Source organism: Grammomys surdaster, unplaced genomic scaffold (assembly GCF_004785775.1).
Source record: "Grammomys surdaster isolate TR1022 unplaced genomic scaffold, NIH_TR_1.0 164, whole genome shotgun sequence".
Classification (NCBI taxonomy): Eukaryota; Metazoa; Chordata; class Mammalia; order Rodentia; family Muridae; genus Grammomys; species Grammomys surdaster.
Window position 1 is genome coordinate 1,294,981 of NW_021604612.1, and position 22,575 is coordinate 1,317,555.

Below are 22,575 nucleotides of genomic sequence, written 5' to 3' on the forward strand. Positions count from 1 at the left end.
ATGAATGGATTAATGGATGGGTAGGTGGGTAGGTGGGTGGATGGATGGATGGGTGGATGGATGGATGGGTGGATGGGTGGATGGGTGGATGGGTGGATGGATAGATGGACAGGTGGATGGATGGATGGGTGGATGGATGGATCGATGGGTGGATGGGTGGGTGGGTGAATGTATAGATGAATGGGTGGATGGATGGATGGGTGGATGAATGGATGCATGGATGGGTAGGTGGGTAGGTGGGTGGATGGATGGAAGGATAGAAGGATGGATGGGTAGTTGGTGGATGGGTGGGCGGATGGATGGATGCACACACTGCTGGGTAAATGAAGTAACACACAGGGCGGTTGGATGAGTGGATGGTTATATTGACTGATGAATCAATGTATAGATGGAACTGTTGGTGAATATATAAGTGTGTGTGGGTACATAAATAAAGAGGTAGGTGAATGGATGAGTGGACAGGCCTCTCAGCCACCATAACCTGTACCTAAATCCTCAGAGCATGACCCAGGCACACCAGAACTCACTGGCTGAACCAGAACATTGTTCTTTCCGTAGAGCAGGGTGGCCCTGGAGTTCTGGTGCAAAGATTCTACATAGTCCCGGGCAGAGATGGATGGTCGGTCGTCCATGCTGCCGCTGGAATGCCTCTTCTGGATCTGGTATCAGCACAGGAGAGAGGGGTGGGGGACAGTGAGTGACCGTCAGGACTCCCGCCCTGTTCCCTGCCTGCCCCGAGGCCAAGTCCAGACCCTACCCGAGACCCTCGCACTGCCCACCCATCTCACACAGAGCGCCGGCCGCTTGGTGGGTGAGTCCTGTCTCAGATGCGAGCTGTGGATCCGGTGTCTCTGGACCAGCTCGTCGGCTGAGGGGTCAGTCCAGAAGTGGTCTGCAGTCTTCATCTTGGTATACTCCAGGGCACAAGGCCCCACTGTGGAGCACACAAGGCTGGGAACCTGGAGTCCCGAAAAGTTCCCCCACCCAACTGCCTCAGAACGGGGCCCCTCAGAGCGCTCTGTTTCCATCCAGGTACTGAGGACGCACCAGAGTCCAGCAAGAAGACACCACAGCAGAGACAGGTCCTGGGCCCCAAGAACAAAGGACCAAACGCAGCCCACACCAGACCTCTTACCCAACAAAGATGCCAGGATGGGTCCGTCCACCGGGTCCATCAAGAGAGCTTCCTTCTCGTAGTATTTACTATTGGGAGGAAAGAACATGCAGGTCTGCATGGCGAACACCAGAGGGCGCACGTGGGCGGACTAGGCTCGCCCGGCTGAGAGCCTCAGCTGCAAAAATAACTGTATCTCATAGGCTGAGCAAAGCAATTGATGAAAGGTGCCTGGCCTGGAACTCAGGGGCACCGGCTCGCCACACAGCTGCGAGGACTTTAGGAGAACAAAAGAGTCAGAAGTCAGGGTCTCAAGTGACACTGTCCTGTTACCAAGGCAAGAAAACGCTGTCTAGCCGTGGTGTAGACTCAGAGGTCAAAACAAACGCCAGCCCCAAGTCTCTGAAATCTGGCCTTGATAGATGTGTGACGTCATCAACGCCGTGCTTATGCTAAAAGTCTGGGGATCCGCTTGTTTGCGAGCGATATGGTGGAATGATTCCCCAGTTCCCTGAAATCTTATCTAACACATAAATATCAATATAGAAACGTAAAAGTTAGATCGAGCAGGAGGGAGGGCTCCACAGTCACGTGCCTACTGCTCTCGTAGAGGCCCCTGAGGGTTCGATTCCCAGCACCAACACGGTGGCTTACAATGTTCTGTAACTGTGGTTATCAGGACGGGAACTGGTCAGGAAGTCTCACACTGTAAAACATTGACATCGGATTAATCCGGAAGGGTCTAGCCTCGTTGTGTATTTTCAACAAGCCGTGGCCTGGCAGATTCATCTTTACATCTTCTCTGGAAACCACTCCGTGCTCTTTAGCCGGAGAGATCGCCAAAGCACAGAGAGGGAGACTGTCCTGCGGTCAAATAGCTCTCAAGGAGAGGAAATTGCAGAAGGACGGAATCCAAGGTCCCTCCATCTTGCCCTAAATGTAAAGACCATGTTTCCACATTGCTCTTCAGCACCCGAATCCTCTCCAGCTTTCAAGCGAGCTAGCTCAGAGTCAAACATGCAGACAGCGTTTTGTTTAAACCTTTCAAACCTCAGGAAAGGTTTATTCTCGAGCGTGCGGTTCCCAGAATGACCAGCGGGTGGCGGAGGAGCGCAGACATCGGTCCCTCACCTGCTGTTCTCCACCAGGTAGTGGACGATTTTGTCCAGGACCCTCTCGAACAGGGCGGTGCGGATCCACAGGTGCTTGATGGCCAGCGGGGACAGGTTGGGCAGCTTCGGCAGCTTCCGCACGTTCTCTTGCAGGCCCTGGATCTGGTTTCGCCTTTGAGACCGGCGGGAGGAGAGGATACACTCAGGAGAGAGGGGCTCTTCAGGACCACAACTCAGCTGAGTGTGACTGAGTGTGAAGTAACGGGGCAGGGGTGTGGAGGACGGAGGTGAGAGTGCGCTGGCGCTTACAGAGCTGGGGGCGAGCTGCGCGGTAACAAGGAGGAGCAGAGGGCAGAGCGGGTGCCAAGGCTCTGCTGTGGGAAAGACTGGTGTGTCTGAGTGGCAGAGAGGAAGGGAGAGGGAGAGGGGGAGGGGGAGGAGGAGGGAGGGACAGAGAGGGGGAGGAAGAGGGAGGGGTGGGAGGGGGGAGGGGAAGGAGAGGTGGGGAGAGGGGGGAGAGGGAGAGGCAGGAGGTGTGGCTTTTGCCCGGCTAAGGGGAGCAAGCACTGCCCCTCCAGGCTCGCCCCTCCCTCGACCCCACGCACACTCACGCCCTTCAGGCTCGCCCCAGCCGTGCCCCCACGCATAGTGACACCTTCCCAGGCTCGCCCCAGCCAGCCGCACCCTCATGCACACTCACGCGCTCTCAATGAGTTGCTCTAGCTCCTGGACCTTGCGGCTCAGCTCCTCAGCAGGAGGGAAGCCTTTGCCCACCTTCATGAAGAGCGCCGCGATCTTGTTGCTTCGCAGGAAGCCGGCCGCCCTCCGCCGCAGCCCGTGCAGCACGCAGGCCTCCACGGCCGCTGCGGGGGGGAACACAGTGGTCGGTAGCCATCTTGTCTCTCGTGCACAGTCCCCAGCACCAAGAGTGACAACAGTGCAGAGAGAGCACACCCGTGTGCCGAAGGAGTCAAGAGAGGTTGGCGGCTTACACGCACGCAACATGCGCACGAGGGCCAAGGTCGGCCGTCTGTGTGCATCCTGTCAGCCTGCTGGGTGGCTGCGGGCGATCATCTCCCTCTCTGTCTGCCTTAGCCTCCCTTCGTAAGTGCGTGCACAGTGAGTAGTAACCTATGGGTCACCATAAGCAGCTGTTGTCATTGTCATAATGGCCGTCTCCCTCACCATCACCTCCACCATCACCATCATCTCTGTTGTCACCATCACCCTCACTCTCGTCCTCGCTTCACTCATCTGTCACCATCGTTCAAGTTGACACAACTAGAGTCATCTGACAGGATAAAAGTTCAATGGAGGAAAAGCCTGCATAAGGCCCGGCTTTAAGGAGCCCCGTGGGGCATTTTCTCATTAGTGATTGACTGGGGGGGGGGGGGAAGCCCCGCCTGTCGTGGGTGGGGCAAGCCCATTGTGGGTGGAGCCATCCCTGGGATGGTGGTCCTGGGTTCTATAAGAAAGCAGTCTGAGCAAGCCATGGGGAGCAAGCCAGTAAGTAGCGCCCTTCCATGGGCTTTGCATCAGCTCCTGCCTCCAGGTTCCTGCCCTGTGTGGGTTCCCACACCAATTCCAAGCAGAAATAACCCCCGCATGTTGCTTTTGGTCACCATATTTATCACAGCAGTATAAAGCAGATTAAGACGTGCACTCGACGGGAAGGGGCCGAGGGAGGGTGTGGACGGTGCTCTGCTCTGCGCCCCACCTCAACCCCTCACGCCCCACGTGTAGCCAGCGCCACGGGTGCCCAGTTGTAAGGATGGGAGTGGTGGGCTGGCTAGGTGTCCATGCTCAGGAATCTTCCTGAGACCCGCTCAGGTCCTGAGGGGACCTGCTGTGCGCTTCCGGTGAGACATTCCTCAGGAAGTTCCTGCTTCAAAACAGCGGGCCACGAGCTGGAGGCCACCCGGCCACGAGCATGAGGCCTCCTCCCATGAGCTGGAGGTGACCGCAGGCACAGTCTCTGGTCCTCGTCCAGGCACAGTAGGAACCAGGCTGCTCCTGAGCAGGGTCGGCTTGCAGCGGGACCTGAGTCACTCTTTGGATCCCAAGGCTTCTGTGCTCCTTCTACTAAATGTGAGTCTCAAGATACCTCAGAGTCTGCTTATTCCCCATACCCAGTTATCTGTTACAGGGTCCTCTGTAGCCTAGGCTGGCCAGGAACCAATACATAGCTGAGGATGACCTTAAACTTGTGATCCTCCTGCCTCCACCACTGGAGTGCTAGGGTGACAGGCATGCGCCACCGTGCCTGACTTTACGTGATGCTGTGGATGAGATCATGCGGGTGTTGAGCACTTGAGGCAAGCACTCTACCGCCTGAGCTGCATCCCCAGCCCTCGGAACCCTTTTGCTCCATCCTTTACCCAGCCGGGCAGATGCAGAGGGAGGAGACGGCTCGGGCGGTCCCCTGTGCCTCCGTGGGATGAGTCAAGCCCTCCACGGAACACAAGAGGTAACCCACTCCCTCACAGTTCTGCATTTCCAAATCCAGTTCCTCTTGCAGAGTGCCCTCGAGATCCCAAAATAACTTCAGAGTCACAGAGCCCAGCGTGACGGAAGAGCTGGCTCACAGGTACGCCTCCTCTGCCCCAGCCCAGCCAGGAAGCTGCTCCCCGCCCCCCCCCCGCCCCGCCTCCGTCGCCACTCACCACAGAAGGAGATGATGTGACTGCTGTCTTCATGGACGAACTTTCGGGTAACGGCTTCTTCCATGATCTGTTTCACCTGCAGGGCACACGGGAGTGGGAGAGACTCATTGGATGGGGTGCTGCACCCGGGGTCCATGATTCCCCGGTCAGAGTGTTCTCGGGCCGACTGAGGTGTTCGGATAACCCCTCTTCCTTCCACAGCCTCTTGGTCTGAGGCAGATCTGGGGCCGACGAGCACACACTGCCCATTTCCCTTAATTTGCATGGAGGTCTGTCACCCCTTTCAGGACTCACACAAAATGCCCTGCACAGCATTGCCTGAATTGTTTCCTTCCCTCGTCCGTCAGAGATCCTGCAAAGGACTTGGCACCCATCCAGCTCTGAGCTCTGATTCCTGTGCAACCTGCTTGCATCTCCCCTCCAGAATACAAGTCCCCTTGCCTTGCCCTTTGACTTGTGTGTTTTGTAAAGGTCCTGTGGGCGCATGGTAACTGTGTGAGTCTGAAGATACAGGAATTCAGTGGCAGCATGGAGACAGTCAATTATGGGGTCCAGGAAACCGGGGTTCAAGTCCCCGTGTGATACCCAGCAGGTTTGTGAGTGAGCTTTGGGAAATAGAGGTTTTGGAGAGTCCACCTGCCAGGGGGGCAGGGCAAAGTCACTCAGGGAAAGGACAGCTGGCCTTGTGAACAGTACTTACCTCAGGGGTTGAGATGCCTTCTGGATTCCCTGGCCTTGCATCTCACTATGCCCAGAGGCATTGTGAGATCCAAGCAAAATCTGTCTCTCTGGGCCTCAGTTTCCCTCACCTTGAGACTGAAGTCAAAAGGTGATCCAAAAGCCTGTCCCAGAAATCCATCCCAGGACATCTAACATGGGGCCAGAGTGGCTGCGTCCTGGACCCCCACGCAGAGGGTCACCATTCTGCGTTCTTGCAGCACACCACATGCCTGCCTGACAAGGGTGCCCCTGACCCTGCTGCCCTCCCTGCCTCTTCCTGAAGCTTGCCTCCTGGAGGCGCAGACAGGACAGAGCACTACCTGCACTCTGTCACACAGCACTAAGTGCTCTGAGGTAACATGGCAGCCACAGCCCACCCACCCCGTCAGCACCAGCCCTGTGGACAGCTCCCGGCTGTGTTGCCAGCTACCGCAGCCCAGCTTCAACGAGAACTGTTCTCAACAGGAACCGTCGCTGCAAGGCCTGTGAGATCACCCTGTTTTACACGTGCGACTGTGATTTGAACCCAGGACCTCACACGTGCTAAGTAAGCATTCCACCACTAAGCTACACCTCCAACCAGATCTTGTCTTTGTTTTAGGTTTTTTGAGACAGGGTTTCTCTGTGTAGCCCCGGTTTTCCTGGAACTCACTGTGTAGACTAGGCTGACCTCGAACTCAGAAATCCGCCTGCCTCTGCCTCCCAAGTGCTGGGATTAAAGGCGTGTGCCACCACTGCCCGGCACTAATCAAATCTTGTATTAGCAGCACAGTGAAATGAAACAGGATGTCAGGAGCAGGGGCCACACCCACGAATGTGAAGAAACAAAACCACTTATGGGTCAAAGGAGCTGCAGGAGACAGTAGAAGGCGTCTTTGCAGTGAATGTGAGCAAATGTGAGCAAATGCAATACACTGAGACCTACTACACGTGGGAGAATAGAGCTGAGGGGAGATTACAGTGGAAAAGCATGGTGTCAGAGGAAGGAAGACCTCACATGACGGCTTACATTTACTCCCTGGGAATTAGCAAGTAGGAAAGAGTAAGCCCAGGAAGGAAGGAAAGAATAAAGATATTTATCTGCAGAGGCAAAATGAAGTAATTGGGCCAGCGAGATGGCTGAGTGGGTAAAGGTGCTTGCAGCCAAGCCTGACCGCCTGAGTTCGATTCCGGGACCCACATGGTAGAAGGAGAGAATGGACTTTCACAAGTTGCCCTTTGACCTCTGCATACACACCCGCACACAATAAATAAAGTAAGAAAAAAAAAGTACTTAAGTCAGACATTAAAGCAAGCGGAGCTAGATTTGATGGGTGGGCAGTAGCTTGCTGACTCTCTGTGAGTATGGCTCTAACGGGCTAATGTCCTCTGAGTTCTGACCCAGCCTTCCTGCCCAGGTGGTGTAGCCTGGGATAGCTGAGGGGCTCTGCTAACTGGATGACACCCCCACAGTGTGTTGCTCCATGCCCCTGCAGTGTCTACTCTGTCTTAAGCAGGTAATGCTCCACTGACAATGTCCCTGATCTTCTGAGGCGGCCATCTGCCTGTCCCCGCCAGGGCTGTTCTGACGCAGCAGCCCTGCTGCCTGCCGGTGTGTGGAGACACCAGGTCCCATCTGCTGTGTGTCCCTGAAGGAAGCCATGAGCCTCCTCAGGACATGTGGCAGGTCCCCAGTTTTCTCTCAGGACTTGGTCAGAGCAAAGACCAGCCCTGGTGAATTGTTACCAAACACTGGGTGCCTTCGGCCACACCCAACTCTACTTTCTAGAATATCTCATCTCCTTCTGTTCTCTCTCCTGATATTTCTCTTTCTCCCTAAACTCTCTGGCTGTGACAAGTCACTTCCCCTGGCTGTGTGCTGGGTTGTGTCCCCTCTACCCCAGCCTAGATAGTGTAAAACGCTGCCTCCTACTGAGAATATGATCAGATTTGAAAGAAAACCTTTAAAATTAGATTATAGCGTGGTCCCCTAATCTAGTATAATCAGTGTCTCCAGAGGAGAAGGGAAACAGAAACACAGGACAATCCAGAGAGAAGATGCAAGAGAGAAAATTGCATCTAGAAGCCAAGAGGAGAGGCCTAGACTTCATCCTTCCTTCTCGGCCTCCAGAACTGCAAGACAGCGCATTCCTGCCTTGCATGGCAACCTGTCTGCGGGATTCTGTTACTGCAGCCCAAGCAAATGAAAGCACCCACTATGAACAGCACCAGGATCATGTCCTCTAGTCTCTGTACCTTTGACTGAACCAATGAGCCACTCAGCTACCCAGTGGCCTTTTCTTCCAGGGCCTATTCCTTCCCAGGTGGCCCAGCTCTGACATTTGTGGCATGTGAGATTTGACACCTTTGTTCCCCTTGGGCATCTTTGAAGGGCCTTCCCAGTTACCCTGAAGCATTCACAGAGGGACCACTTCCTTCTGACCGGCTCTGCTCGCGCCCTGTCCTTGGTGCTGAATTAATCTCCATCCGGAACTGCTGAACTGAGCTGCAAGTGTGGGAACAACAGGCAAGGGTCACAGGAAAAAAAAATGGGGACCAGAAGACCCTGAAATCACAGCGACAGCAGGGCATGAGGACTAGCCTCCATCTCTCAGTCCTCTCTTGCATGCACATATAGAAAGTGAAGTGTGGGGATGGGGACAGACAGGTCATCATGGTGGCTTCAGGTCCAAAGATCTGGGCCAGAGAGGTCCAGGAAAGCACAGAGGCTCAGCTCAACTCTTGGACCCCTCCCTCAGCATTCACTTTCCGTGACCCAGGTAAGAAGTGCTCGCCAATCTGGGCAGTTCTCACCTGTGCCCGGACTGCATTGGAATATTAGAAAGGAAGAGAAGACAGTGGAGGGGTGGAAGGTGTTTCCACTTTTTTTTTTTTCAGCGGGAAGAGGGGCAGGGGCTAAGAGAGAAGGCATTGTCCAAGTTCCCTCTGGAAGAAAGGACACCTGTCTGAGGCTTGAGGCTTGTCCCTGCACAGCTGCCCCCTTCTGCCCTCTTCTCCTTCCTCCTCACACATCATCATGAAGGGAGGTGCTGATTCCTGGTTCCTGCTCTTCCCTCATCTGCCTGTCATCCCCTGATCCTCTTTCCTCTTTAGTCAACAGTCTCTTTTAAAACTTGTCTTTCTGCAAGCAGTTTGGGGAAACCATCTGTTTCCTCCTGGTACCCTGACCTGACTGGACACACATGCTGGCTGGCTGTTGATGGAAACTCAGAGAGGTTGAGCCCTTTTCCTGAGGTTACACAGTATGGAGCCTGGGGCTGTCACATGGGGCCGGGGGTGAGGGGTAGCTGAGGAAGTGTAATAGCAAGGGGTGAGTGCAGATGAGACCCTCCCACCTGCGCTGGCCCAGGCCTAGCTGGATGATTTTGCAGGAGTTAATGACCGGCTCACCCTTGAGGCCAGAAAAGGAAATTAGAAAGGCTGGTGAACGGCACCAGGATGGAAGTTTCCCTCCCACAGAAGGTCACCGAAGCCTGTGGAGGAGGGCACCATCTTCAGCAGGAGGCAGGAGGCTGTGTACGGGAGAAGAGCTCTCTGGACAGACCGGGGGCAGAGCATTCTGGGAGGAGGATCGGAGGCCAGAAAAGCCCCCTGACCCTGGCAGACTCCCGGGTATACCCTCGGACTCTGTCAGCTCAGCAAATTCAGGTTAGGGTTGCTGGGAGTGGTGGCCATGGGTTGGCATCCCAATCCTTCAAGCCTGCAGGATTTTCTAAGCTTCCTTCTAGAACACACAGGGTGATGGAGATGCCACCCCAGAGTCAGACGGACCTTTTCTGAGCTTGCTAGTTCCACTCTGCTGGCACTTCGGGGTGGCCTGCTGGGAAGTACGACCTACTACTCCTCATTGCTACCGTGAGGTCATGGATGAAATGGCTGGCAGGGCACCCGCAGCACACAGTAGGCACTTTATTTTTTTGAGGAAAGGTCTCATGTAGCCCAGGCTGGCCTCAAACTTTCCATGTAGCTGAAGATGGCCTTGAACTCATGGTCCTCTCAGCCCCCACCCCCACCCCCAAGTTGTAAGATTACAGGCCTAAATCACCACTCCTGGCGACAGGGCAAGACAGTGCAGAGGGCCCTCCATCTTGTTTTCTCTCTGAGGCCATTTTAGGTTTAATTAGAATTTGATCTCCACGGGAAGACCCATGGAAAATTACCCAACTCTAGTCTAGAACCCGAGGCCAAGATGCCCCAGCTAACTTATCATAGCTTCTGTTAAACTGTCTGCTTGTGAAACCCTCCCCATCCCCCTGCAGCTGCTGAACAAGATACCAGGATATGGTTTCTGCTTCTTAAAAAAACAAAAACAAAAGAACAACCTTAGCCTAAACACTTGATACTACACTTGGGTTTCCGAATGCCTGAGTGCAGTCTCAGCCAACTGAAATAAAGACTTTTAAATAGCTATAAACCGACTGAGTGGCCATCTCTGGTGAGCTCCCCATAACAGCACCACAAGAGAGCTGTGTGTGCAAGCCTCAGAGAGGCTCTTCTCCAACGGTCATACAGCCAGAAAAAGAATGCAGCCAGGATTCGAACTCAGTTCTCTCTGAAGAACAGACCCGATGTTCTGCTTCCAGTTCCGACTGAACACCTAAGGAGCTGGGGAACTTGGTGAGAAGAGGTTCTCACCTGGGTATGGATCTGTGGCAGGGTAAGGGATGGAAGTGAGGTCACAGGCCAAGGCTGGGAGTCAGCAGGGTGAGGTGTGCAGAGAGGACACTGTCAGGGACACCCTGTAAGGACATTTTGGGAGGCCTCAGGGGTTCAAGGCAATCAGTAAATTTTTATTCAACAGCGACTACAGGGTGTTTGATATCTGGCTGCATCCCCCCATCATGGAGCTAATTCCTTGGGAAACCCGTAAGAACCAGTGGGGAGGTGGAGGGGCTGGAGAGATGGCTCAGTGGTTAAGGCTACTGACCTCTCTCCTACAGGACCTGGGTTCTCAGCTCCCAACTGTGGCTCACAATGGTCTACAATTACAGTTCCGGGGGATCTTCTGACCTCCGTAGGCATTTACACGGTGCACTTACATAAATGCTGACAAACATCCGTACACAGTAAATAAGTAAAAGTTAAAAAATAGTCCAGCGTAGTGGTGCAAGCCTTTAATCCCAGCACTTGGGAAGCAGAGGTAGGCGGATCTCTTATCTCGAGGCCAGCCTGGTCTAAAGAGTGAGTTCCAAGATAGCCAAGGCTATAAAGAGACCTTGTCTCAAACAAGAAAAACAGTCTAAGAGCCCACCCTGAGCTGGGCATGGTGACACAGTCCTGAAATTCAGGCATCCAGAAGGGACAGGAAGATCAGTTAGTCTGGCCTAAAAAGCAGAGAGCTTTTCCAAAACCAGAAAAAAAAAAAGCCAACAGCAATAACACCAAACAAACAAACAAAACAAAAAACCGCAAAGTAGAGTTGCCCAGCTGGGTCTCACTCTCTGGGAGAGCTGGGAAACGGATCCGCAAGGGAACGTGGAGGTGAGATGGCACGGACTCTCCACAGGGGGCGCTCACAGGCCGTATGTGAACGGCCCCCCGAGTCTCCATTCAAGGCTGCCCAGGGACACAGCTGGCAGCCCTGCCCCTCCACGTAGGCCGCCACACCTGCCTCCATTCAGACACCAGCCCTGCCTTCCTCCCTCTCACTGGTAAATATTTAAACAGTACAGGCGAACGGATCTCCAGGGAGAGCCAGGGCAGGCTGGGAAGCCAGGCAGGTCTCCCAAGCCAGAGGGCTGTTCCTGAGCCTACAGCTTCCTACGGCTTGATGACCACCATGTATCCACACCCTCCCACAACCCATCTGGAGCTCTGGTAGGTTCCAAATGGACGCCGGGTTATGTTGAAGTCTTTGACTTGGATGGGACCCGTTGCCCCAGCACACAGAACTGGGCTAAGAATTCCAGAGTCTGCAGGCAGATTGCCTTCCCCAGTAGGCTGCACAGAGCTGCACCAAATCAGCACAGGCCTTCTAGGGACAGTCATAGAGCAGGAAGGAGCGCCTTTAGGAGCCGCTAGGCTCAGATCATCTCCCATAATTCACAGGGTGAGCTGCAGCCTGGGTTCCCCAGGCCGCTCTGCCTAGTGCCCCTTATTAGGATTCCATTTATATGGTTCCGTGGAAGGATTCTCTCGTTCTCTTTCTAAAACCATCTAGAGCAGCTGTTTTCAACCTGTGGGTTGTGACCCTCCGGGGGGGGGGTCGTCTGTCAGATGTTTACATTACAATTCATAACAGTAGCAAAATTACAGCTATGAAGTAGCAACAAAAATAAAATTATGGTTGGGGTGGGGAGTCAACACGAGAGGAACTGTGTTAAAGGGTTGCATCGCAGTGTTAGGAAGGTTGAGAACCTCTGTTCTAGAGCACTGTCTAGTCCCTCCCAGAATGCTCCATCCTTACACTGCACCTTGTTCTGGCTCTTACGGTCTTCAGAGTTTGCTGAATGACTTTTGGGGATCCTGAGGCCCTGACGACACAGCAGGCACTCATATGTGATGGTGACCGCTCTGAAGCCGTCACCACCACTAAAGCCAGGCACCTATGCTCCCGGAACTGTCCCCCAGCCTGCGTTCTTCCTGATGGGGCTTGTGTACCAAAGACTAAAGACAGCAAGGGTTTCCCATAAAGGGCCAGCACAAAAGCTTTCTGGGTGCGGGGAGAATGGCCAGACCTAGCACAGGATAACCCCACCCACCTAGATTTCAGATACAGGGGATTGTGTCAGTAAAAGCACATCTCAGATATTGTATAGAGCATTGCATGAATTTTTTTTGTCTTCTCTGAGATTCAACGGGGCATTCTGAGTTTTTATTTGGGAAACCTGGGGACACAAATTTAGGGCCACAGTCTAAGTCACATGGTCTCTTTCATAAACCTTTAAAAGTGTTAAAAACAAACGGCTTGTCTTAACAGTGGGCACACATACTGGATTTGCCCCATAGGGCCCCCCTAGTTGGAGGCACTCACCACACAGGCCTTCGTAGAAGTCCCTGGAGGCGTGGCTTATCTGTGGTCTGCAAACTCCCCTGGACCCGGCTAAGCTCTCTCCAGCTCCAGCCATCATCCACCGAGGGCAGCCAAAATCTAGGTGGGTGAGTGATGGAGCCAGGAGGCTGAGTCTGGGATAAAGATGTCTCTGGGCATCATGCCTGCTACCTTCCAGAGAAGGATGCTATGGTGAACACCTGGAGGGCTTTGCAGGGCAGAGGAGAATGAGGAGTATGAGGAAGGAGGGGTGATCCAAAGGCCCCTCAGCATCCGCTGGACTATTGGGGTGACAGACAGGAGGCGCTACAACTCTGCTTGACTCAAAGGCACCTCCCAGGACTGAGGAGATGGCTCTGCAGGTAAAATGTTTTCTGAGCCAGCTTGAGGGTCTGAGTTCGGATCCCAAGAACCCAGTGACAGCATGAGAACCGCTCTCTGAAGCACAAGAACTTGGCTCTAAGAGACCCGAGAGGGGAGGTCAGAGAGGGTTTCCTGGAGTCGGTGACGCCCCACAATCTGAAAGACAAGTCAAAATTATTACCATAGGCCTCAGTTTCCCCAGCTGTAAAGCAGGAAGAAGAATCTCCCTGTATCTGCCCCAGGAAGGGAGGGGCGTGTGCGAAGACCCCGTGGCAGGAAAAGCTGGCAGTTTCTAGGTTTCCAATTTGCGATGGTTGAGGCTCATAGGAAAGAAGAGTTCCGGATTTGGGGCGGGGGGGACTTGGGAGAATTTTGAGAGGCTCCGCCCACAGCCTCAAGCAGACTTGGGGGAAGGAGGAGCCTTGCTCCAAGCTGTTGTTTCCACGCCGGTTCCAGCTTCCACTGCCTCCCCACACCCCGCCCCTTCTCAGGCGGCACTCCCTCCTGCAGGAGCCAGAGGACTTGGGACCGGCTCCCACCACCTGACTTCTGCTTAAGCATCCCTCTCTATGGTAAACTAATCACCTCCTGCTCCCGCCTCTGTCCCCAGCTCCAGGAAGACGGGATATATCCCTGCTGCCGCCCCCACCCCCACCACGACCCCCACCGCTCACAGGGCAAATCCCTGTTAGAAGTCAGCTGCAGATGGCTTGAGGTCCACGGGAGGGTATGCACAGGTTCTGTGCAAATGCTATGCAAATAAAGGGCGTCCGGACCCCTTCTCTCCGCAATCTCAAGAGCACGGTGCTGAACGGCTTTCTCAGGCTGGCTTCAGGGTGTTGTAAGTAGCAACCCGCGCACTCAGCTTGGCAGAGTGATGGCGATCCAAAGTCTGCATTATTTGTCCGTGGGGGGCCAGGCACACGGTAAACTGTCTCATTCATTCCTTCCCTTCCTCATTCATTCATTCATTCATTCAACAGTTGCCTGCAGGCACTTGCTAACAAGTAGGAGTCACACCCGTGAGCCCAAAGATCCATGGGGATCTTGCAATAAGGGTGTCGCTGTTTCTTCTGTGTTCTCAGCGAAACAGAAGTCTGTGAGGGAGATCAGGACTTGAATCAAGGCTGGGGAGCCCCAGGCTGTCTCAGAGGGAGACCTCAGCAGCAGGGTCCAGGCAGCTGCTCACTTGGTCACTGAAACCAATCAGGGTCACGGAGGATTCCTTGCCTTGATTCAGCTACCACGGGTCACCTCTGCCAGCCTACCTGGCACGCACCGGCCCCCTGGAGAGAAACGTGCTGGCAGAGAAATGTGCGTCCTCATATGCCAGTTACCAGGATGAAGAGGGCAGAGCTCAAAGGCGATGATGCCAGCTACGGCGTTCTGGAACAGGTGCACACACGGGGGTGAGGTGGGGTGTGTGTGAGGAGACTAGAGACTGTGGGGTCGCCGGGGCTAAAGGGGGAGGGGACCCACAGGACCCTCAGTGTAAGCCTCAGGCCTCCAAGGAGACCGTGATGGGTCCTTGAAGGTTCCTTACTGTCACCGTGCAGCGCCTCTGCCTCGAGGAAGCAGATTCCGGGGAAGGCCTGGATGAGGCTGGATGAGGATATTTGGGGATGGGGAAATGTCTGCTCAATTTATCTGGGTCCCTAGAGCTGCTATAAAAGGAAACGTTTATTAAAGAGGAAGAAACATGCTTCACCCTGTGTGCTTGGAAGACTCGGCAGGCAGGGAGCCTGCCCCTCCAGCCAACAGGCGCCTCCTTCGCAAACCCCTCCTCCTGACTCCCCGCAGCTTGACCTACAGTGGTCCTCGGAGTCTGCACAGAAATGCTTCTGGCAGTGACAGCGTGAAAAGCCCTCGCTGCCTTCCTCTTATACGGGAGAGCGAGCAGGCGAATGCTATCACCCCAGGAGTCTGGACTGCTGGCCAGTCTCCTCTAGGCAGTTCCTGCCTCCGTGCCTTGGTCTCGCCTTTCCCAGTTCTGTGCAGGTCCTTCACACCCATGAGGCTATTGCTTGATAGCACCTCCTCCAGGATGCCCACCCTGACTGCCACCCTTTTCGCCCCCAACCCCCAGCCCCAGCCCCCCCCCCCTCTTGCAAGTTCCTTATCCTTTCAGCTTGCTAGTCTCTCCCGCCCTGTGAGCTCCTGAGGAGAGGGCTCACCGAGCTCACAGATGTCTCCCAGCTTCCTTGGTCACGGGCAGCTCAAGGTCAGACCTGTCACCCTCTCCTCCCGACTTTCCTGCTCTTCCTATGTGGCACAGATAAGGGAAGCCAGGCCTGGGAAGGTGATCCAGAGCAGGGGGTGGGGGGGTGCAAGCTGGAGGGCAGGCTAGGGAGCTGTGACATTAGACAGCTGGAGGCCCCAGGGGCCGGGAATGTTGGGAAATCTTTCTCCTGTCCTCCTGCTGTAAATAGGTGTTGAGACTGGCGGATGGAGGTCTGTGGCTCAGGCGGCTGGGCCCCACAGTTAATGGTTTACCCGATGGATATAAATAGGCACTGGGCGGGGTTCCCTGACCATCTGAGGCCCTGAGAACTGTCCAAACCCCCACAACCACAGAGAAAGGTGTTCTCGACAGCGGGTGAGGTTTCTACCAACCAGCCCCGCCTTTATCTCCTGCACCAGGGCCCCAGGGTCCCGGGGACCCTGCCTTTCTCCTGGGACGAGGGAGTTGGGAGGAGGAGACCAGCCTCCTCTGCAGGAAAGAGAAGTGAGCCTTGAGCGTGCTTCACATCCCGCCCACACCCCAGCGCCGCCAGCCTCCTCCCAGGTGCGCTGCCCACCGCGCGTGGCTGAGCTGCCTGGCAACGCCCCATCTCCAGACGCACAGCCCTGTAGATGAGCAAGACACACAGATGCCCCCTCTCCCAAAGAACTTCTAAACTTGGGAGGGTGTGAAAAAAAAAAATAAAAGCCTTAGGGAGCTGCTTAAAACCCTCAGATAAGTGCCGGGCGTGGTGGCGCACACCTTTAATCCCAGCACAGTGCACGTGGGGTGTGGGGGATGTGGGACGAGGCAGGTGGATCTCCGTGAGTTCGAGGCTAGTCTGGTTTACAGAGAACGTTCTAGGACAGCCAGGGCCACACAGAGAAACCCTGTCTCAAAAAAAAAACCAACCTTCACTTCTCTGAGTCTCCATTTAAACGTCTCTAAAAATGAGATAACACGGCCTGCCCCTCGGATGGCTGTGATGTTTGTACTACAAGTGTGAATGTTTATCAAGCGCTTAGTAAACTGTTTAGAATGTGATAGAACTTTCTAGAAATGCCCTATAGACCCATTCGGTAGCCATAGCTCTGTGGATCCACGGAGCACTTGCAAAGGAGATGGGACTGTTGAAGAATAGGGTCTTAGTTTCATGTGTGCGCACGCCTTCATGTGCGCCTGCCACTGCGCATGTGTGGAGGTCAGAGGACACCCTCAGGAGCCAGCCCTCGCCTTCAGCCTTCTCATGCCAGGTCGGCTGTGCTGCGAGTTCGGGGATCTCCCTGACTCCACCTCCCACCCCCTGCCCCTTAGCTGCTTAACAGTGGACCAGTAAGTAGGGGCCTGCGGCTAACGCAGGCGCACTGGCACAAGTTGGAATTAGGCCCTTCGGGGCCCCTTACAGAACTGGAAATCACATGTTCGAGCTTACGTTCGACCAGAGTGGATGACCGCCCCTCAGAATCTCTAGTTTGAAAACTTTAGGCCCCAAGTGATGGCGCAGGAGGCGCGGCTTCTGGGAGGTGACGAGGTCAGGGGCGTGGCCGTGTGATGGGTTTGCGTCCTTTCTCTCCCATTTCTTCGTGAGCCCAGTGATGGAAGTTTGTCCATCTCACTGGCCCTAACCTCCAGCCTCCTGCTGTCCGGATGAAGCAGGCGCAGGCAGGAGGCCAAGCTCCCTTCTGGCTGTGGGCGGCTGTGGTTCCAGCCCAGTGTCCTGGTCCCTGGCTGTCATCTCCTACCCATGCTCCTTTGCTCTGCCCCTCCAGGTTTGACCGATCACAGCAACCTCCCTCACTGTGGTGGGCACAGAGGGATCCTGTAACCCAGGCTGGACCAGACTCAAGGCCAAGGAAGTTCTCTATTCAATTTCGTGGGCAGATTGGACTTCCTGAGGACGGTGGGCAGCAGGCTGCCTCCTCGCAAAGCCAGTGAACGCGGCAAGAGGCAAACCGTAGCGATGGAGGAATCTGAGGACATCACCGGAAACCCGGGATGCAGCTGTACCTAAACCCGCTCAAGCCAAACTTCCCGAACACTTGAACTGAGAAATCTGCTATCAACCCCTACGCTTTGTAGATGTATTTTTCTAGCTTAGTTTTATTAGGGCTGATTGAAGCTGAAACGGACAGAAGACGGACCTTGCTCTGCTGGTTTTGGGCTGTGTGAGCTTCTCTCTGTTTATTAACCTCTCTGGCCTTCAGTCTCCTTGTCAGGAGGGGGACCAGCTGCCTAGTCCACGGGAGGACTGCTTTGTTCTTAAATGAGAAATGGAAAAACACTTAGCATTCATGTTCAGTAAATAGAGGCTGTTGTGATTTCACTAACTAAGGATAATTTGCTAAGCGAGAGTAACCAGAAGGGAATGCGTTCAATGCCTGAGTATCATCAGGTCTCTGAATTACCAGAGACCTGAATTAATTAATTAATTAATTAATTAAACAAGAATAACCAGAAAGGAATGTGTTCAGTGCCTGAGTATCACCAGGTCTCTAAATTACCAGGGATCGGAATTTATTTATTTATTTATTTAGGACAAATCATGTCGTCCAAGCTGGCCTCAGACTCACTATGCAGCTGCAGGTGATCTTGAACTCCTGATCCTCCTGCCTCCACTTCCCTAGGTGCTGGGATCTCAGGCATGCATCCATGCCTGACTCCCCCATGTGGTTTCTTGGTATGTTTTGTCTTGCCGTTGCGTTTTTGAGACGGGATCTCTCTGCGCAGCTCTGACTGTCCTGCATCTCGCTATGTACATTACCAACATGGAGCTCACAAGAGATCATCCACCTGCCTCTGCCCACAGTCTGTCCCTGTGAAGAAGGAACCAGAGTCCATTCTCCAAGCCTCCCGGCTATCGAGAGAAAGAAATATCACTGTCAGCATTCGGAACTCTTAGGGCGCAGGGCCTGGGAATGCAAGAGCCCCTGGGGGTGGGGGGGACGGTGCAGTGATGCCCAGTGAGTCTGGCTTCCTCTGGCTGCACACTATCTCCTGTGGGCTGATGAGAAAACAGATCGAGGGGAAAGACCCCACTTTCCACCCCAGGACAGGGACACAGCCTGCCAAAGGCTCAGCTATTCCAACTCAACTCCTAAGAGAGGGTGGTGGGCTTCAGAACAGCAGGGATGGTGGTGTCACTACAAAGGAGAGAAGGCTTGCAAGGGTCTATCATCAGGGAGGGTCACACATTACCCAAGGGCATGCTTCATAAGGACTCATGCATTGTTGTTGGTTTTAGCTCCAGTAAAAGGTAGAGCAGAGGGCTGGAGAGATGGCTCATCGGTTAAGAGCACTGGCTGTTCTTCCAGAGGTCCTGAGTTCAATTCCCAGCAACCACATGGTGGCTCAGAACCATCTGTGATGGGATCTGATGCCTTCTTCTGGTGTGTCTGAAGACAGCAACAGTATGCTCACATATGTAAAATAAATAGATCTTTAAAAAAAAAAAAAGGTAGAGCAGAGTTCGGAGGCAGCACCTAGGCTGTAGCATAAACATCTCTATGACCTAAGGTGGGTGACCTGCCGTCCCCGTGTCTCCTTAGTGATCGTTATAAGACATAGTATTTCATCAGCCTCATGAGACCTGGGGAGGCCCCAGAGAGGTCATCCAGGTCCATGCTGTGTGTCATCTGATGGCCTCAGCCCAGCCCTGCCTGAGTGGCTTGTTCTCACGGAGACAAATCACCTACTCTTACTGTATCTTAAACACAGAGTTGGCCAAACCAGAGCTGCATAAACGGGTAGCAGTAGGCTTTCTGAGCAGAGTGCCAGCCAACGAGGATGCTCAGAGGTCTTGGGCTGGCCAACCTCTCTCACTTGGAGAGCAGGAAGAGAAGGGACAAACTGTCTCCTCACAGAAAGCAGCAGCAGAGGCCTGATGAGGGCTCAGGCTTCCTCACATCTCACCAAGCAGACACAGGGTCTGATGGCATTGTTGACGTTTAAATATGATCATACCTGAATCTGATCGCCCCAAACACCCCAATCACCTGAACTAAGAAATTCACGTTTAGTCTTTCCCTCTTTTACTGCGTACACATGCACACACACAACACACACAACACACACACACACATCGCAAGTCCACACCCATTCGATGGCAAGCAGTTTCAGAGCCTCTACTCCACACAACAGGAGGAGTGCCAGCAGCTCCCAGCTCATGAACAGAAGCTCGCAAAGAAAAACAGGAAGCTGAACACAATGGCACACGCCTTCAGCCCCAGCACTTGGGAGGCAGAGGCGGATGGATCTCTGTGAGTTCAAGGCCAGCCTGGTCTACATCGTGAGGTCCAGGACAGACAGGGCCACACAGTGAGACCATCTCTCAAGAAAGAAAGAAAAGAAAGAAAAAGAGACAGAGAAAGTGACAGAGAGATACAGAGAGACAGAGAGAGACAGAGAAGCAGAGAGAGACAGAGAGAGACAGAGAAGCAGAGAGAGAGAGACAGAGACAGAGAGGAAAGTGAATCTGAGCTTCCTCTTGTGTATGGAGTCCTTGCCTCCTGCCCCGCACTGCTGTCTCTCTAATACTTTCATGTTCTTTTCTGATTCAAAACTCCACCATGGTTCTCAGCTCAAACTAAACATCAGGTCTCACTTGGCCACAGGCATAAGGAGCCCCTGGGTCTTCCTCTGAGTTTATCTTCACTCTTGTTTGCTCTGCTCCAGCCCCAGCTCAACAGGACTCTACATGCTGGAGGCTCACGGAAGACATCATGAGTGATCCCTTTCTCTGCCCAAAGATTGCCACATCACAGAGGCTGTCCCCGACCTCTCTAGCCAGCCCTCCCTTCCATCTATCCCTGCCTTGTTTGCCCTCATGGCACTGAGCACTGTTGATATGTGTTTATGGTTATATATTTATACACGTATGTGTATATATGTGTACACACGTATACATACATGTATATATACACACATATGTATATATATACACAAATATGTTTATATTGTGAATATGTATGTGTATGTATGTGTACACATTTATACACATGTATGTATGTATATACACATGTAAGTACACATATACATATATGTATATATACACATGTGTATATTGTATGTGTATGTATATGTACACATTTATACACACATATGTATATATACACATGTGTATATTGTATATGTGTATGTATATGTACACCTTTATACACACATATATATACACATATATGTATACATACATACACATATCTATATATATTATATATATGTATATGTTGTGTGTATATGTGTGTGTATGTATGTATGTATGTATGTGCATGTATACACATGGAGGCCAGAAGTTGGTGTCTGGAGTCTTCCCCAGTCATTTTCCATGTTTTTTTTTGACATAGGATCTTCCACTGAACGTGGAGCCCACTGATTGGCTACAGTGTTTGTCCAGGAGCTCTGGGACCATCCTGCCTCTGCTCTCCCAGTGCTGGGGTTACACGTGTGCCTTGCTGTGCCCAGGTTTTACCTGAACGTTGGGGACTTAAGCCCAGACCGTGACATTCACAACAGAAAGTGATTTACTGGCTCCCTGGCCTCACGGTTCATGTTCTCATCCGTGTCTCTGCTAGACTGTACAGCCAGAGCGTCATTTCCCAAGCTGCAGCTTCCTGAACGAGGTTACACCCCAGGGATGCTCGGTAAACATTTGTGGATGGAGGAATAGGAAGTGGGAGCCAGCCCTCCCCTGCTCTTGTATTCTATGTAGCATCGTCTTGTTACCCATCTGAGGAAGGTAGGCAGCCTACACACCACACACTGGCAACCATGATCTGCCCTTATCTCCTTCTTTTACACACGTCTGCCCCAAGCTGTGCTTCCAGAGACTGTCTGAAGATCATAGCTATGGCCGCCGCTGCCTGCTCTAGACAGGGGTCTTGGTTGATGGACGGGTTACTGTGGAGTGACTGTAGAGAGGTGACGGTAGTGGTGGTGGCCGCGGTGATGGTGGTAAGAGCTTGTGGAGATGGTGAGGTTGATGACAGTGGTCAGGATTGTGGTGATGGTAGTCACAGTGATGATGGTGATGATGGTGGTGGTGGTTATTGTGTGGTGCTGATGATGGTGGAAGGGGGGTTATAGATTGTGGGGGTGACGGAGATGATCGTAGTGATGGTGGTGAGGGGTGGTGGGCAGCGTAATGATGCTGGTATGTGTGTGTGTGGGGGGGGGTGTCTCATATACTGCAGGATGTTAAGCGGTACCCCTGGCCTCTTCCTGCAGATGCTTGGAGCACCCACCGCTGTCACAACCAAAACGTTTCCAGACAAACCAGATGTCCCCGGGGTAGGGAGTGGGAAGAACTGCACACGTGCTCTGAAGACATATTAAGCCCTGCGTGCGTTTCAAGCCTCTCGAGGTGACCTGTGTGTTATCTGGCAGCTGTTTTGAGACGGCCAAGCTGCCCTCGGTCCTACATTAGAACTGCTGGGTTAGAGTGAAGCCCCAGTGTCTCCATGGTAACACCGCTCAGTTCCCTGGTGTTCCTCCAGCCTCCCTAGCACACCCCCCTTCCGCTTCAGGGCCGGGGGTGGGGTGGGGAATGGGGTGGGCGCCCCTCAACGCAGCAGCTCAGCAGCTGTGAGGATGTGTCTGCTGGACAGCTCCCCGCTCCCTTCCCACCCCGAGCTAGCCGAGGCTTGCCCTGCAGGCTCTGTCTCCTGGCACTGACTCTGTCCGGGGGGGTGGTCTCATCTGCTGCCCACCAACCCCTGCTTTCTTCTCTCCAATTAAGAGACCTCCTGGCAGCAGCCAGAGGCAGGAAAACAAGGCAGTTCGTCACTTAGCTTCCATTACCAACCTGGGTCACGTGGCTGGCTCTTTTAATGGCTGTTGTCATGGCAACGGGAAGCCAGTCCCCTGCTCGCTCTGGGAACCAAAACAAAATTAAGGGGTGGTGGCAGGGAGGGGAAGACGTGCCAGGGGAGGAGACAGCTTAGAGCTGGGGTGGGGAGGGGGAGCTTTAGATGGAGGAGACAGCTTCCCTGTGACACTGACCCTGGCCCAGAGGAGCACAGGTGACAGACGTGGTAGATGCCAGGTGACAGGGTGGATGTCTGCACATAGCTTATTCTGCCCACTGAGTCACCTTCATCCCTATTGTGACCAAAAAATGGACACCCAGACACTGGCAAAGATAAAGACAGATGCTTCTGGGAGACTGTGCAAGCTTTCTGTTTGGGTGGCATACCCCCGCCCTTCACCTGCCATATTCTCCAACCTTTCCATGGTTCACCTCTTGTTCCTTGTGGGGGATGGCACCTGTGTTTCTAGCAGGTTCCCCCTCTCTGCTCCAGCTGCCTCTGCACCCTCAAGTTCAGCATGTACCTGCAGCTCGGCCCTCTGCGTTCTCTCTCTCTCTCTCTCTCTCTCTCTCTCTCTCTCTCTCTCTCTCT

At 53.5% G+C, this 22,575-nt stretch overlaps 1 protein-coding gene across 2 annotated transcripts in view; it reads right to left on the reverse strand.

The window, feature by feature from the left end:
* Nucleotides 1-22,575, reverse strand: part of Sgsm1 (small G protein signaling modulator 1) — a 69,668-nt gene that overhangs the window by 44,328 nt on the left and 2,765 nt on the right. For both annotated transcript variants that reach the window (XM_028765431.1, XM_028765432.1), the window contains 6 exons: nucleotides 4,890-4,965; nucleotides 2,927-3,089; nucleotides 2,246-2,398; nucleotides 1,136-1,203; nucleotides 789-934; nucleotides 528-659 (listed from right to left, as the gene is read on the reverse strand). In XM_028765431.1, the coding sequence (XP_028621264.1) occupies nucleotides 528-659; nucleotides 789-934; nucleotides 1,136-1,203; nucleotides 2,246-2,398; nucleotides 2,927-3,089; nucleotides 4,890-4,953 (726 nt within the window). In that variant the 5' untranslated portion in view covers nucleotides 4,954-4,965. The remainder of the gene's footprint in view (nucleotides 1-527; nucleotides 660-788; nucleotides 935-1,135; nucleotides 1,204-2,245; nucleotides 2,399-2,926; nucleotides 3,090-4,889; nucleotides 4,966-22,575) is intronic.